Genomic DNA, 16,171 nt, shown 5'->3' with positions numbered 1-16,171 from the left:
GATCGCGTCCATTGGGAAACAAGATATATTTCAATAAGTTCATTGCTAATCTCTTGCAATTTATAACGAACAAATTAAAATTTAACAATTTGCATTATTATTTTAAAGTTTATATAGTTTTCGTGCAACTGCTTTATTAATCTTCGCAATTCGTAGCGACGTCGTCTCGACAAAACCTGCGATAAACGAAGGAAGAGGACGGTGCAGAAATCATTTCCGCGAGAACAAGTCGTTGTAATGTGAAATATCGTATAGGGGCATTTTCTCGCGTCGCGACTGTCAAACGATTGAGCGCACTGTTTTTCTTGTGCGCGAGAATAAGGAGGTAAAATAATACGTCAGGTTAGCGACAGCTCAATGTCCCTATATTCAGGATCTGCTTGGTCCTATATATTCTCGTTATATGTATATTATATACAATACCCTTTTCTCTTTTACCCCAGCCACCATCTTCCTGTCCATGTCCATACTTATATACCTCCGCGCCGCCGTGCATGGTTGCAAAATATGCATACAGCTAATGCGACGGCGCATCCATCATCTCGTCATCCGACAGGATGCATACATGCATCAATGAGCTATATGAGTTAAAAAGTAATTTAAAAATTTCGATCTTGTAGTTGTGACATAGAATACTGCGCCAAGAAAAAATTTACGTTTTAATAATTATCGAAAAATACAAATCTAATGTGTGATTCTCTATTTAACCCTCCGTAGTCACACCTATTTTTTTAAACAAGGAAGTCCTCTGGGTCATTTTGACCCGAGACGAACTTTGACCGTTCGCCATTTGACCATTTATCCACCGATCGTGTTGAAAAAATTCTCGAATGCACTTGCGATATTGCTAAATTGATTGCTATAAAAAAAAGAAGGGCCCCAGGAATTTTTAACATATAAAAAAAATTCGCGAAAAATTTGTTTAAAAAAAAAAAAATTTTTTTAACTACAGCTAGAGGGCGTCATGCCCGCCAATTTTCAAGTTACGCGCAAGATATTTACGAGCAAAGTTGAGGCTCGGGTCAAATTGACCCGGTGTGACTACGGAGGGTTAATCTAACATCATATTTCTGTCAAAATCCGCGAAATAACCGATCAATTGCTGTTTCGGTAATGCTTTCGTCTCAACGAATTCTATTAAATTGATTACTTTTATTATTATTTTGAATTATGTAATATGTAATGAATATATATTATTTCGCACGTACGAAAATCTTTCTAATCTGGCCTAAGAACGACTTGAATGCTCATTTGAGATATGTTAGACCGTCACGACCTATTTGCTGCTCCAATTCCCTCAAGATTAATCTGAACATAACGAACGTATGAACCGTTCCGCGCAACTTGAGGTTCGGCATAATCGATATTAGCAATTTCGAACGGGCCACATCCTAATCTCCAGCTCGTTACTTCTCCATCAACGTCGAGCGCTTAGCCCTTGAAGAGAAGTCTCTGCCGTCTCTGGTCCTCACAGAGAGCTCATGAAAATTCTACCAGTTACCTCCGAGAATAATTCCGCTCACGTTCACGAAACCCATCGATATATCTGTTAAAACAATGCAAGAACCAATTTTCTTTTAACGTACTTTATTTAACGTATTTAACAACTGGCATTTCCCGTTCACTAAATAACGTTTGCTTTCTCTGTTTTCTCCCCAGATACCGTCGCGCTGTATCCACGTACTTCGAAGACGAGTTCTCCAGCCGTGGACGGATCGAACGCGGGGTATCGAGTTTATCAGCGAGAGTGGTTGAACGTGGAGTAGGCGAGAGCCGGCAGCAGCGACACGTGAGACGAGTGTCGTCGCTCGAGACACTTGTTGCACGTCGACCGTCCCTTAAAGAGGGTCTGTCGGCGTCAATATCGGGCCACAGGGTTGCGAGAGGGCTACACGGACCCCGTTTGTCCTCGGTGTCGCGGAGAGGCGAGAGTGCGTAGAGTGTGCCGACGAGGGGTTCCCACCGGCGAACGCGGGCCATCGGGCCGACCGTATTGTCGCGGCATGTCGCTCGACGGGACGGTCGCGAACGACCACGTGGCGAGCGACGCGTGCCTCGTACGCCTATCGATCACCGTTCGCAAAAAGTGCACGCCGGCCGTCGCCGCCGCCACCACCATCACGATCGTTACGCACAGTGATCGTTAGCGTGTTGTCGAGCGATCGGTGCCGGAAGCGACGTGCTCGACGGGCGTCACTTGGCATGCCGCCGATCGTTGTACGACCCCCCTCGGTGGTCGGCCGTCGTCGCTGCTCTTCACGTCGGTGCGTACGAACGCTCAAGCGGCTCGATTAACAATCGGTAGCGCGGCAGCCCGGAATCGGGGCACGGAAGTGGAGTATCGTAGACGCGTGGCCCGCGTGCCGGATCGGTATCGTGCCGGGGATCAAGAGAGAGCGATCATGTGCTACGCTCGGTGACACCGGTCGCGATCGTGCGCGGCGTTACCGTTGGCGGTACACGTAGTGAGCAGAGAGAGAGCAGAGCTACCACTGCGGGGCGGCTATCACCACGTGGTAAGTACATTCCATCGCGTCGAATTCGAGTCGTGTGTGGTCTCGTGTGTCCCTTCTCTTCTAACTTACTAGCCGGCTTATTGTGTAGATTCGTATTGTCAGAAACGAACCAGGGTCGAAGACTTTTAATCCCGATAATCCCTCCCAAGATCGTCATTGTACCTTGCTCTTTGTATACAAGTATCGTTCAACATAAAATTACTTATCTCTAAACGTATTAAAATATTTCATTAAATTTTTTGTCTAGATTATAGCGTTCATATTCCTGTCGACCTACAAAATATTTCATAAAAACACATTTTTTTATTAAAGCGCGATACACGCGTGAAGATGAAGGACAATCTATCATGTATTATCAAAAGTTATCACATTCTTCTATAAGCGCTTTGCTTTTTCATAGTCAAAATCGATAAGGCGGAAAGGTAGAGACTAAAGGAGATGTATGTAGCCGACTGATCATTTATCACAAATGTCCGTCGGAGCTAAAAGTGGCCAAATTTTTATTCTGCACAAGTCAAACTATTACGTAGCTTCAGGCAAACTGGTGAATTTCAATTTTATAGGTGATTTGTTTCTCATTGTCAGAGGCATCATTCATATTATCTATATATAGAGCGAAAGTAGATACAGCCTCATATAGTCAGACGGAACTGCTTAGTAGTCGAAACTGTTAACTACGATTCAGATCGTTTATCGACCGATTGTTAAATGTTATAATACAGTAAAATTTAATTTGTATTATATTGTTGCATAAATTCCATCCATCATATTTGAAAGAGATCGTGTTAACAAAATTAAAATCGCTAATGCAGTCGATGTAAAACACCAGCATATTTTACGAGAGTCTCAATTTATCTGTAATACAATGGATACAATACAAATCATATATATATAACACTAACAAAGGTATTGCGAGTGTTTGCGTTTTTCAAAAATCCCGTGTTACAGATATAAATAAAAAAAAATCTAAAAAGGATGAAGGAGGGACAAAGAAAGACTGGGAACTGTAACAAATAATCGTATTGCTGGTGATACAACACGATCTTAAATAAGGTAAATGTATTAAAAAACCTATGTCTGGACACCTTTATCATTTTAGTTTTTAAATAAGTATAACGCGAATTAAAATCAAAGATAACAATATAATACAAAAAAAATATTTTTATCTTTGATTCTCTTTGATTTTAATTCGCGTCATAACTTATTTAAGGACTAAAATGATAAAAATGTCCAGACGTAGGTATACGTGTCCAGGCATTGATACATTTACCTTACAAGACGTTTGCGGAAACTGGATCTTCGGAATCTTATTCTCACTAGCGGGAAATTTATGCAGCAACTTAATACTATATACACATATATGACGACTGGGGGGTTAAAAGCGTGCAAATTTTAGGTGGACATCCCCGGGCGTGTACTCGGGCGGTTTTGAACAGGACAAGAGGAAACGAAGACCGGAAGGCTGGATCACCTCCGTGGAATGTCTTCGGGCGCCAAGCGACTGGTGCAGTCGCTTAGGGGCCGGACCGGGGGTAGAGGCACCGGCGGCGGTCGTTCCGACGCCGGTGCCGGTGAGGATAGCGGCGTCGGGGGTGGCGGGGCCAGCACCAGCGCGACGAGATTGTGCCATTACGACAGCGGGCATGAGCTCGACGAGATCTCAGTGATCGGGGCTACCGTCAGAGACAACGAGGGACTGACGACGCCCACCACGCCGTGTCACTGCAGAAATATCAAGTACGGTAGTGGACAGACGCTTTGCAGCATCACCGGATTACCGCCCGCCCCCGCCATACCCGCGCACAGAGGACAGTCTGGTAAGTTCAAACACCATCTTCTCAGCTTTTACGTCGACAGTTACCGATTGCTTCGCATTATAAATGAATCGTGTATTATTTTGTACGGACGTTGGCACACATATATGTATGTACACGTAATCTGACGCCACTAATGAAAAGCATTGTTAGAAACTTTAATTTCTTACGTGACTTCTTCTCGAAATAGTTTAATTATTTATAATAGAGAAAAAATATTAAATAAATGCAAAATTACATGGATAAGATTTGCAATAGTTTCTTGGAACTAATAAAATAGCATCAATAAGATAACATTGGAGAATGAATTCTGTAATTCTGAAAATGTCCAATTCTAAAACATTATTTAAATCTGGATATCTCAATTATCAAAATTAATGTTATCTTCTTAAAATAAGAATTGAAAACGACTATGAATTGGAATTTCCGCCCTACAGATCGATTTTAACATTATGTAACTAGAACTTCTAAATTTAATAAAGTTAAAAATTTAATACAACATTGTGACAGACCGACAGAACTTCCGTTGTTTGATTTGCGGAGTGTATTTGATTAATCTTTCCGAGGTATCTTCGTATTTTTAATCGTGATGACAATTTTTTTTTACAATCCATAGATTCATGCGTATATCTATTATATTACGATATTATCATTATTTTGTCATTGTCTTTATTTCTGATAGAAAAGTTGTCAGTAATCAATTGTACAACATATTATCGAAAAAACGCACATTACTTTATCAGCTTTCAAATTTCTCAAAAATGTACGTAAGATTCATGAACTGACCTCGTATATCGCATAACTTTAGATCTCGCTTTAGATTTATTCCCAAAGTCATATTTCGTAAAGGGATAAAGACCAAAGTTATGCGCGAACAGACTATAATGTAAGGCTACCCATTTTCGATTCAGCGAGTTGGATAGTCTTTCATTGTAAAAGAGCACTGTGTAGTTGCCGGCTGCAGCAATGCAGTAACACAGAATTATGTAACGATGCAGGTAGAATGGTTGCAAGCGGCAAAAAAATGTAGACAAGCTGACCGTGGGAGCCATTAATTTTTATTATACCACTCGTGCTCTCTCGCGCCTTCGGACAATCGCGAAGTCGCTGTTGATTCGCTCTACACACTCATTGTGCGCACACTGCGCACCGTCGTTCTCGACAACTGCGGTCCAGTCTGCATCGTTAAAACAGAGTATTTATTGACACAACGCGAAACATATTCGTACTAACGAAACATGTTTCGTTAGTACGAGGCTATAAACTAAACGGAAATTTGTCGCAAAATCTAACGCGCTCGTTCGTATCTTCCAATCTTCACGTGTAATATATTGCGTTTCATAAACAGTCATAAATTCTCGTTCGCGTCTGTAAGAAGCGGGATTTTTACTTAGGAAGCGCATCTCTTTCTCTCTGCTTTATACTTTTAGAGTCGCGAGCACTTTTTTAATCTCGCTTTGCGAAAGGCCGCGCTGCCGGCCGGCCTTTTCCCCGAGCTTTTTCCCTCGAACGAAACACAATCCTGTCTTCTCGGCAATTTTTATCGCGATTTCACGTCTATAATTCCAGCCGAATATCTGTGCCGGTATTCTTACATCACACGTAATTACTTTGACTGCGAAGGTATTCTTTGTATCTGACATTCAGAAGAAGAAAAAATGCATGTCATATGTTTGCTGGGAACCTATCTGACAAAATTGCGCCTTTTGCTCACTAAACTAGACTAGACTATATTAAATACATTTTCTGTCATATCGTCGTAACTATAAACTTTTTTCATGGTGAAAGAGATACTTATTTATCAAAGTGCAATGCAGAGAAGTCGCAATAAGGCACGTTTTCGCCATTCTGTTCCAAGATTAGTATTAATCTTTTCTACTTACTATGTCTACTTGTTCTTGTACTTGGAACACGAGTGTTAATAATTGCCACCTGATATCTTCTGAATAACTGATTGTGTGTTCACTTTCTTTAATTTTACATTTAGATAATATTTTGAAATTAACCGTCTGCATAATTGTAGAAATACGAGAAAAGGAGCACGTCGGAAATTAAAAGCAAGCAAGTCTACGTGTACAAAGGAAATATATTTAATTATACTACAAATGAAAATTTATGCGAACTCTCGTAATCGCACTGCAACACCAAAAGTTACTTAAAGCATAAATTAATCAAAGGGAAAGAGAATGTATATAATTGTTGTTTGCTTGCCTGTCGGCATAAAGAACAAAAAGTTCTTTATTAATCATACTCTTCCTAGCCTTAATGCTTTGTAAGGTGTCCAACGACTAATGGAGCGGAAAAGCAGCGTTTCAGGACTTTAATCTTTACGACATAGCTAGAAGGGTTTCGATCAACTTTGACGCCATTAGAGGGGAATAGCTGTTACTGTCTTTCGAGGGTTTAATGCTTTGACTTCGCGAATGCTCAAGAGGCTGTAGTTCGAAATTAGCGTTTAAACTGTAAGATTAAAATACGAAATTCCGGTGAAGAGAGATGGTTTAAAATATTAACGATGAGATCGCGATTATTATCCGGTAGTCATAGTGATGGAAGAGAAAGAGATTATTTTCGTATCGTTGAAGAATATTACAGACCCTTCCCGACATAAAATTAAGATTGCCGTTAAACGATCACGACGATACGTCGATGATGCAATCCGAGCGATCATTGCGTCGACTTCAGCGCAATATCTTCGATCGTAAACGCGAAAAGCTTTATGGCTTCCCTTTGAGTTCCGCTACGCCAATGATGGCACGACGAAGACCGATAATACTAATCCGCTAATCGACAGTCGTTGGGGCCCTGGCATCAGGCAGCAGTTGCCGATGGTATCGCGGAAAATTTACGAGCAACGGATTTCGATAATGGCCGATCCGATTTCGTAGACGTCTCCATTCTCTTGACCTAATTATAACGGACACGTATGCGAGAGATCGATAGATACCGCTATCGGCGAAAAACACTTTTCCACCGCCCTTGTTAAGCGAGACATCCTGCACAGAACCTGAGAGCGAAAGCGCAAAAAAATCGAAACACGGCTCGAGTATTGGCTGACACCGACAGAGACGTGAGCTTAAAAATTATAGTGAGAAACATTCAAGTTAAAGTGCCTATCGAAGAGTCTAGATATCTCCATATGTCGATATCGTAATATTTTAACCAACGCGATAAACGAGAATGAAAGATTCGATCCATTAGCTTTAACTTCGCGGGTGACACTTCCGTCACGTCCGCTTAAAAAATATCTGGTCTGAATATTCTCATAACTTGCAAGATTCTTTGATTTGTCGAGCAATAAAAATTCAGCTTGTGTAATATTTCGCTGATCCAAGTCTCGTGAAGCTTTTCACAAAAAATATATTTTTTTTTTCTAAGAAGAAACTGCTCTCGTCTCTGGTCGAAAGACCAACACTGATGGACTGTAATCTTCTGAGTGTAACTCTCTCAATTTCCTTTCTATAGAAAACGTAAGACGATAAAGGAAAACTGCTAACGCCAGGTTGATTAACTCGAAAGTTGCCGGCGCAACTCGCCGCAACAACGGGATACGTCCTCCATTGTGACAGGGCTTTTTCTGCCTCATCCGCCGTCCACTAACTTTTCTCTCTGTGTTAGAACGTCGTTCAAACGCGCGCGTGTTGCGCGATATCATGGCTCGTTCCCCAAAATCTCGCCACTCGACAAGAAACAAGAAACTCCGTCGCGATCGCGAAAGTTCGCGTTGGATGGACGTTGTCGGCGCTGGAGAAGTAGATGCACGGGAAGTCTTCTTTCCGTCTGCTCGAACAATAAGGAACTCGATCGGATGCAGCGCACGCGGCCGCCACGTTCATACGCGCGCTCGCACGAAAATCGCAGTCGGCAACAACTCACTGGAGTTATGTGTTTGCGACGTGTCTACTGGTAAATAGGCGAGCAAGTTCAGACCGGTTTCAATGTATAGTTTCGCAGAAATAGGAGTATAGGAGCGGGGTATTACGTCGGCGATGTTAAGCTGGCCCACCTACGGATATCGCTATTCACTTCGCGGTTGGCCGCTTCACCGCTGGGACAGCTGTCGTTTCGGTGGGTACACACCGGGAAGAACAATGAAGTCGATCGAATAATTTCGGATGAGATAGAAGACTTTACTTTCAAAATTAATAATTTTCGAAAGTATTACAAGCTCGACTATAGCAATTTAAATTCTAATTTATTTTTATCAGAAATCGTATTCTAATGAAGAGAATTTACTTTTCGCTATTGCCAAGAATAATTATGTTCACAATTAAAAACCGATAGTAACTGAATTGTGCTTGTTGTAATTAATTCTGAGCTTTCCCGCAATGCGGATAATTTTTTAAAATATATAGGTATGAATATTACGCATGTGTTTATGAAACATGCGTAATAAAAGAGTTACATATAGTGGAACATGTTATCGTTATAATCTGCTTTTATTACGTAGATATACATACATATTGCAGTATAATTATCTACTTCTTGTTTTGGTGAAGTGGCGAGTTTAAGCTGGACCTCTATGGACGCGCTATCGGAAAAAAGTCGAGTTTACGGATGCAGTCTAAATGTATATGCATAATACAATGCGTCTCGTGAGAACCACCGTAACGATCTTGATAAAGGGAGAAGAGCACTTTTCCCTGCAATTTGCTTCTAGATGCCAGAGTCGCTATTTACTTACCTCAATATTCTCCGTTATCAAGAGAATTGTAAAAGACTATGCAACATTTTATTAACACGTTCGTATCACTTCAGTGTTTATAACTAATTTTATTATAATAATAAGTTATTTTATTATATTACTATTGTTAATATTACTTAATATAATATTTATTTCAGTAAATCAATAAAATATGCGAAATTTTGCAAGTGCATATATTTTAGTACATTTTTCATAAATATCGTTATTAAATTGTTCATTAAATTATTTTTGTAGTTAATGTTTTAAATTCAGACCGTTTTAATTCGTAAAAAATACGGATGTGTGCATATATTTGTATGTACTTCTTTCATTCGGAAAGCTTGTATTTATTAATCATACATTTTTCTCTGGGATGACGCGTGGCTCCGTGTGTCCGCTAAAAATTAGCAACTAAAAAATCTATAGATCGAGCCCGACCACCGTCATCTCATGTATTCCTCGATTAAGACGGAAGATCCTCCGTTTAAGAGAAGAGAGTCTAAAAGAAAGGTTTCTGTTTTAAGGGGAGGAGAAAAATTCAAAAGAAAGGAGTAATAAAAGAGTGTAGAGATTTTATTATGTCAAATAACTATTAGGACCTCACGGTCTGGTATCAGTTCGAGACGGTAGATTCACGATGGTGAGATTTATAGTTTTCCAAATTTTCGGAAGAATTAATTTTCTTCTCCCAATTAATTTTACAGCATCCTGTGTGTCCCAAGAGCTGCACATACAGGATGTATCATAATTTATAAGTCACGCCCCATCTCTGGAGAATGACGTCATTGACGATGTCAAAATAAAGCAAAAATAAAGAATGACGAAATTATGTTGGAATGACGTTTGAGTCTTCTTTAAAGAGATAAAAATTACGATCAAATAATCAAAAAATTAAAAAAAAATTTTGTTTACACCTGTCATTCTAACTTCACTGTCTATTTGTTAGTTACAAATTTTTAATTCAAATAAAAATAATAATCCAAATAAATTTTTTTATTATTTGATTGTAACTTTTTAAAGAAGGTTCAAACGAAATTTCGTCCTTCTTTGTTTTCGACTTATTTTGACTTCATAAATTCGTTCTCCAAAAATGAGGCGTGATTTATGATACTCTGTATATTTTTCTTGAAATTTATAATTTGGAACACTTGACAAATATGTGCAAAGCCTAATTCACATGAAACATGATAAGACGACGATATACGATATATATGAGCAAAGTGCGTTATACGCAAATTTCTGATAATGTCGCGTTAGACGGAGGATATAATAACACATTATGGAGATCGTAGAAGAAGCAGAGAACTAGGTGCAAATTGGTGGATTAAGGCGCGTTCGAGCAACACAAATAAAAGTGTCGAAGAAAGTCGTTATAACTTTTGTTCGATGCTGCCGGTGCTTTCCGCACAATGCAGTCAACATCCCTGTTTTTATTTGGCGGTGAAAAGTTTGGAGCATGTGGCCAAGATAAAAGTTGCTCGAGGATGAGATCGAGAAAGAGAGAGAGAGAGGGAGAGAGAGAGCAGCGTGAGAGTAAAATCGAAACGTTGGATTTTGCACTAAATGGAAAGTCTCAAGAGATACAAGAAGTTGAGAAAAAGTTCGGTTGACTGCAATCACGTTTCGTTTGCACGAGTGATACCTAATGTCTTTTCATTAAAGAGATTAATCTCTGACGCTACCGGCGCTTTTGGTGACAGTTACAAAGATGATCGCTTGGGGTGATTTTAAAACGCTCGGAAGTTTGTTTGGTCGCTATCGATGATATACCGCGCAACTTTCGATATTATTTCAATATTATGTGGAAAGTCATTTCTCGACAAATGAAAAATCGAGTCGACGAAAATAAAGAATGGCGATCTCAGTTTCTAACAAAAACAAAACGTTTTTTTGCTTCCTAGTTTGTAACAATTCTTAATCAATATTATTTCTCAAATACATTATATCAGCACACTAAAAATTACGGAAATGTTAATAACTTTTTAAGAGTTTAGCTGCTATAAGCGATTAAATGTTTTGTTAAACAAATTGTTTATCTTTCTAACGATCTAATGATACGCGATTCTAATAGTATACTCAAGTATCTTGTTTTTTTTTCACATACATTACTGGTACAAAATCTCTCCCTGGAATCTTCCAAATGTTTTAGGGGAGGTTTAACGCCGGTAATCCCCCTAATTGAAGGTCGCGTCCAAACTTTGAGTCACAAACTCCCAAACAAGTATTTAATGGTCGCTGAACTTTTGAAACGATTAAACGCGTCCAAAAACTAAAGCGATTAATTGCGACGATATTACAGATAAAATCCGCGGTGCTTTTAACAGAGAACTTAATCTTGTAACTTTACGACTTTATGTGCCTTGAAGATCCGCAATGTGTTCCAGAAAAAAAAGAAGAAATTATATTACTCATTTACGAAAAATATTAATAAAGTAATGAGAGTACACTCTTAAAAGAGCAATAGTTGTTAAACTAGCAATAATCGCGCGCCTATACTTATCGATCTGACTTCGACTTTCTTCGCTATAAATAACAATCTTGATTATCTTCCTTCTATCCTTTGATGATTCCCCTTTCTCTCCCTTTCTCTCCCTTTCTCGTATATACTCTTTCATTCCAAAATAGCTTTCTCACTAGGCGCTATTAATATCGCATCAGTGTTATACAGATAGAGAGGGATCAATATTTCGGTACTCTCAATACCCGAGAGGTTGAATGCAACCGTGAAGATTCCTTTGTAATAATCGCGCGGGACCTTTGACGGAGGTTCTCCGTTATCATCAAGCTCTACTTCCTTCGCTTCCATTGCCAGGAGCGGATTGATTTCCTGCGGCGCGACAGCGTCTGCGATTGAAGCAATTACGGGATGTTCTAAGTGAACTCGGACTTATTTCGAGACGTATGGCTTTCGAAACTCCGCCATCGCTTCTAAAACCTCGTTATTAGTTTGCTTGTTAGATAGAAACCCTCACTAGTGTGCCGATGTAATAAAATCAAATAGATTCGGTTAACGTTTGGAGCATTTGAACCCTAATCTATCACTTTTATCTGATGTACAAATTTAGAAAATTCCAGCAAATATGTATTATGTTAACTGTATTCTACGTCTATTTCTCTTGCTCACAAATATTTTTAAACTCGATTTGGACTTTTAAAAGATATAAATATCAAATAGTTCCTCAATATACATAGATAAAGGAGTCCAATAATTTCCCATTGATTTGAAATTCGATTAAATCCTTCCTTCAGGCGTGAATTCAGCTTATATGAAAATCGCATATGCTTCTAGTTGTGTTTGTGTCCCTGTCGTCATCGATGACATCAACAATACTCGACTGCATGTCAACAGAGACGGCGGACAACGAATCGACGTTAATTAGATGGGCACATACACAGCGTTCGGAAACAAGATGACGACTCCATATGCATGCGCGAGAACTCTAGGTTTATGTTGATTCAGTGCGATGCAAACGTTTGATGGTACAAACAGATATCTACGATATGAAACCGTGTTACGATTGGCCTTTTGCCAAAATCCCTTTGCAGTTTATATGTATTAAAGGTTTAGGGCTTTGTACATAACGCACTGTTTATAAATCACGTTAAGGCTCAATGTTATATATTCATGCTACGTGAAGGATCGACACGAACGAGTAAATGAAATTCCGATAACGTAAACGATGCTTAAAGAAATAAAAATAATATTCAATTTACTCTTTAAAACCTCTGGCTTAGAATTTTTGATAGAATAGAAAGTCACGAAATTAATTTACGTTTGGACTTTAAACATCTTGAATCTGTTACAGTTTTATCTATTTTTCTTTCCTTCATATGTTACATTATAGAGCAGATATGCAAAATATTGCGAAGTTTATTGAAGCTTCAGTATTTACTTTATATTGACAGTATAGAGATATTATATTAGATATAAAAATATTTGACATAAAAATTCAATATAGTATACGTTGCACACCGATCTGTATAATGTGTTTTATTTGTCCGATATGATGACCGAAAACAAAATTTCGGGACAAATTTCACGGATGCTAACGCGGACGACGCGTTACGAATTGTCTCGTGCATTTTACGTGTAGAAATTTCGCGAAACAATGGGCAACTGAATTTATATTTTATATATTTTCCCATTTATTTCGTACACGAACAATCAGAACTTCTTATTTTTTCTGGGTAAAACTCAAATCTAATTCTCTGTGGAAATAAAATTATTATTATTTATTGTACGATAATATAAAATGTATTATCTATTGTATATGATAATATAAATTCGAAAAATTCAATTATTTATTATCGCAACGGAACGAAGAGTTAACAAAAATCGCGCGTTATATTCTATGAATTTTCATCAATATTCGTATTAAAACTTGAGTGGAACTCAAGAATCGATTGTAATGAAATATTCGAACAGCGCTTTTGTACGGGAGCCTTTTGTGCGTTTTTGATAACGAATACCGACGTCAAATTTTGACTGTATGTTATTCGCAATGAAGCGCACTGCGTCGGTCCGGACTGGATCGATGTGGTCGACTAAGTGTATTCTGTATATTCCGTCGCATTGAAATTTTCATCGAGCTCGTGAGAGAAAACGCAGCTCACGGCAATGAAATCGGAGAGAGAATGAACAATAACATAACTGTGCCAGTAACTTTGAAGTCCTCATATAATTCTGCCACGGCCCCGCGACTTTTGTTACGGAATTATCGACGGGGTGCACGTTGAGTCCCCCAACTTCCATCCGACAATCCTGTTCGTTTTTCAATACGACCGCGGTGTTTCTACAATTTTGCATATCTTACAATGTGACTAATATAGTTTAAATGGAAACGACTTCGCGCTAGCTTTGACGATATTTAATAATAAAATAATACTAAATATTCGATTTAATTCCATCTTAGCATCAACGAAAACTGCAGTCACTTTTCAGGTCAAATTAAGCGTACATAACGGGTATATAACGCGTGTAACACAATTAAATGTATTAATGATATTCTATTCACAAAAATACATCACAATACGCAAATCATTGATTTTTTGTTTTCCTCTAAATGTAAAATATACAATTAATTATTACTCGAAAAATATGTTTCTTAAGTATTACACAAAAATTTCACCCTTTCGTACCGAATATCATTAATAAAGCTGATTGTACATAACAATAGCTTGACACTAGAAAAATTAATATCATTCTGTAGCTTGTAATTTTCTGCAAGATTCTTTGCTTGCGGACTGCAAAATAATATTAATTATTATAGAATAGCAAAATGTGGATAGAATTATCTGTTCTAATCTTAAACTTTCATGTTTAATTTGATATTCATAATTTGCGCAGCTTTTTATTTACAAATTAAATGTTTTAAAAATATCGCGCTTGTAAAAAAACTGCGTCGATAATTAAATATTAATTATAGAGAACAAGTTATATCAAGCAAATATGTAAACACGATATATTGAGCAAGGGTACCCTTCGTGTTCTACATCCTTCGATGAAGTCTATTCCCGCACTATAAGCAGCAGTATCGTTACCATGGCGCGAGTAGTTCAAGAGATTTGCATACAAAAGAGCCAAGATGCTGGGGTTGTCGTAAATGGGTGGGAAAAATGAGGGTGGCTTGAATAATTTGACTGTACATCTCGTACAACAAAAAAAGCTGCACCTAATTTTTTATTGAAATATCTATGATAATGAATCGAAAGTAAAAAAATGCAATGCATTTTGCTAGTGTGTTGTATCTAATCTTAATTATATATATGAAATATTGAAGAATACAATATAATACCGATATTGAGACATCGTTAAGGCAAAAGACAAAAGGTAAAAGGCTCAACAAAATATCGATTCATCTCAAATATTTTTATTCTTCTATTATTAGATAACTATATAAGTTTTAATGTCAAAAAATTTTTTCGAGTTTTGTATTTTTAAGATGTAAAAAACTTATATTAATTAATTATTAAACGACTAACTGTTTTTTTTCTCCTTATGTATTCTTATTGAGTATGTCTAATTTTTGCAGGTATAATTAGCACTATAATACACTAGCAAAATACGTTACGTTTTTCTTTATTTATCATTGTAGATACTTCAACAAAAAATTAGGTGTGACTTTTTTGTAGCATGGGGTGTAATTGGTTCACATTTTGAAGATCGTCTTTATACTCGAAATCAAAATCTTAAGCAAGATAAACATGCCCGTTCAATCTATCTATGAGACCAAGATTCTTTGTTCACGCTGGAAACACACTGTTCAGATTTTTATAATTAAAAAACGAGATTATCATAGATTTAACTCTTTCGTAATTGCACTCAAAAGTTATTGCGCGCTTGCCGCACCTACAATTAGATATTTTTAATATGCGCAGATAATAATTTTCGCGGGCAGCGGAAAATGCCGAGGTACACGGTACTCCTAATGCCGTGGCGATTTCGTGCGGATTTATAAAATAGCCAACGAACTCCGCAGTTTGGGGACTTAAAATATCCCGGACGAGTTTAAGCCGCTCTGCATATGGTGCTCGCGTAATGACGTCGAACGAAGAAGGATAAAAAGGAGCGAATATCGAATAATTCTACGACGATCTAGCAATAATCCTCGAGAAAATGCGTATGCGAAGACGGTGTTACGACGACGAGATCAGCAAACGGCGTTCGAGATCAGCAAACGAGCGTTACCACGTCTGGTATTCTCTCGGACGAAAGAATTCGTGATCGCGATTCCTTATTCGCTTGGATAAGTACGGTCTATATTGAAAAACCTATAACTTCTAATCTTTCTAAATAGAGCAATAATTTTTGTTAACGTTTTAAACTACGACTTCTTGTAGCATTACCAATATTTGTTCTATAAATAAAATGAATGGAATAATAGTAATAAAATCTTAAAAAAACAAATGAGAAATTTCGATCACTTGATAAGGTCAGGAATTGTTGCAAGTTTGTAGTTTCGAATTTAGGATGCTTGATAATCGTGGTAATTGAATATTGAGTTTATAGTTTTATTACGTCACGTGCTTCGTTAGTTCAACGCTGTTTAATCGATCGATCAACATAATAACGTTATTATTTTATGCATTGCTTCATTCAAATTTATGAGATATTGTATTTTTCGGCCAACAGAGTAAAGGAACCGTGTCGCGTGATG

General features: G+C 38.0%; 1 protein-coding gene across 1 annotated transcript in view; it reads left to right on the top strand.

Annotated features, from left to right (window-relative positions):
• The window catches only part of LOC112467860 (potassium/sodium hyperpolarization-activated cyclic nucleotide-gated channel 1), a 171,844-nt gene that overhangs the window by 32,954 nt on the left and 122,719 nt on the right, over window positions 1–16,171 (top strand). The window contains exons 2-3 of the mRNA XM_025036736.1: window positions 1,660–2,516; window positions 3,913–4,333. Of these exons, the coding sequence (XP_024892504.1) occupies window positions 3,997–4,333 (337 nt within the window). The 5' untranslated portion in view covers window positions 1,660–2,516; window positions 3,913–3,996. The remainder of the gene's footprint in view (window positions 1–1,659; window positions 2,517–3,912; window positions 4,334–16,171) is intronic.

This window comes from Temnothorax curvispinosus, unplaced genomic scaffold, assembly GCF_003070985.1.
Source record: "Temnothorax curvispinosus isolate PA1 unplaced genomic scaffold, ASM307098v1 QBEX01017838.1, whole genome shotgun sequence".
Lineage (NCBI taxonomy): Eukaryota > Metazoa > Arthropoda > Insecta > Hymenoptera > Formicidae > Temnothorax > Temnothorax curvispinosus.
This window is presented reverse-complemented; position numbering and strand designations above follow the sequence as displayed.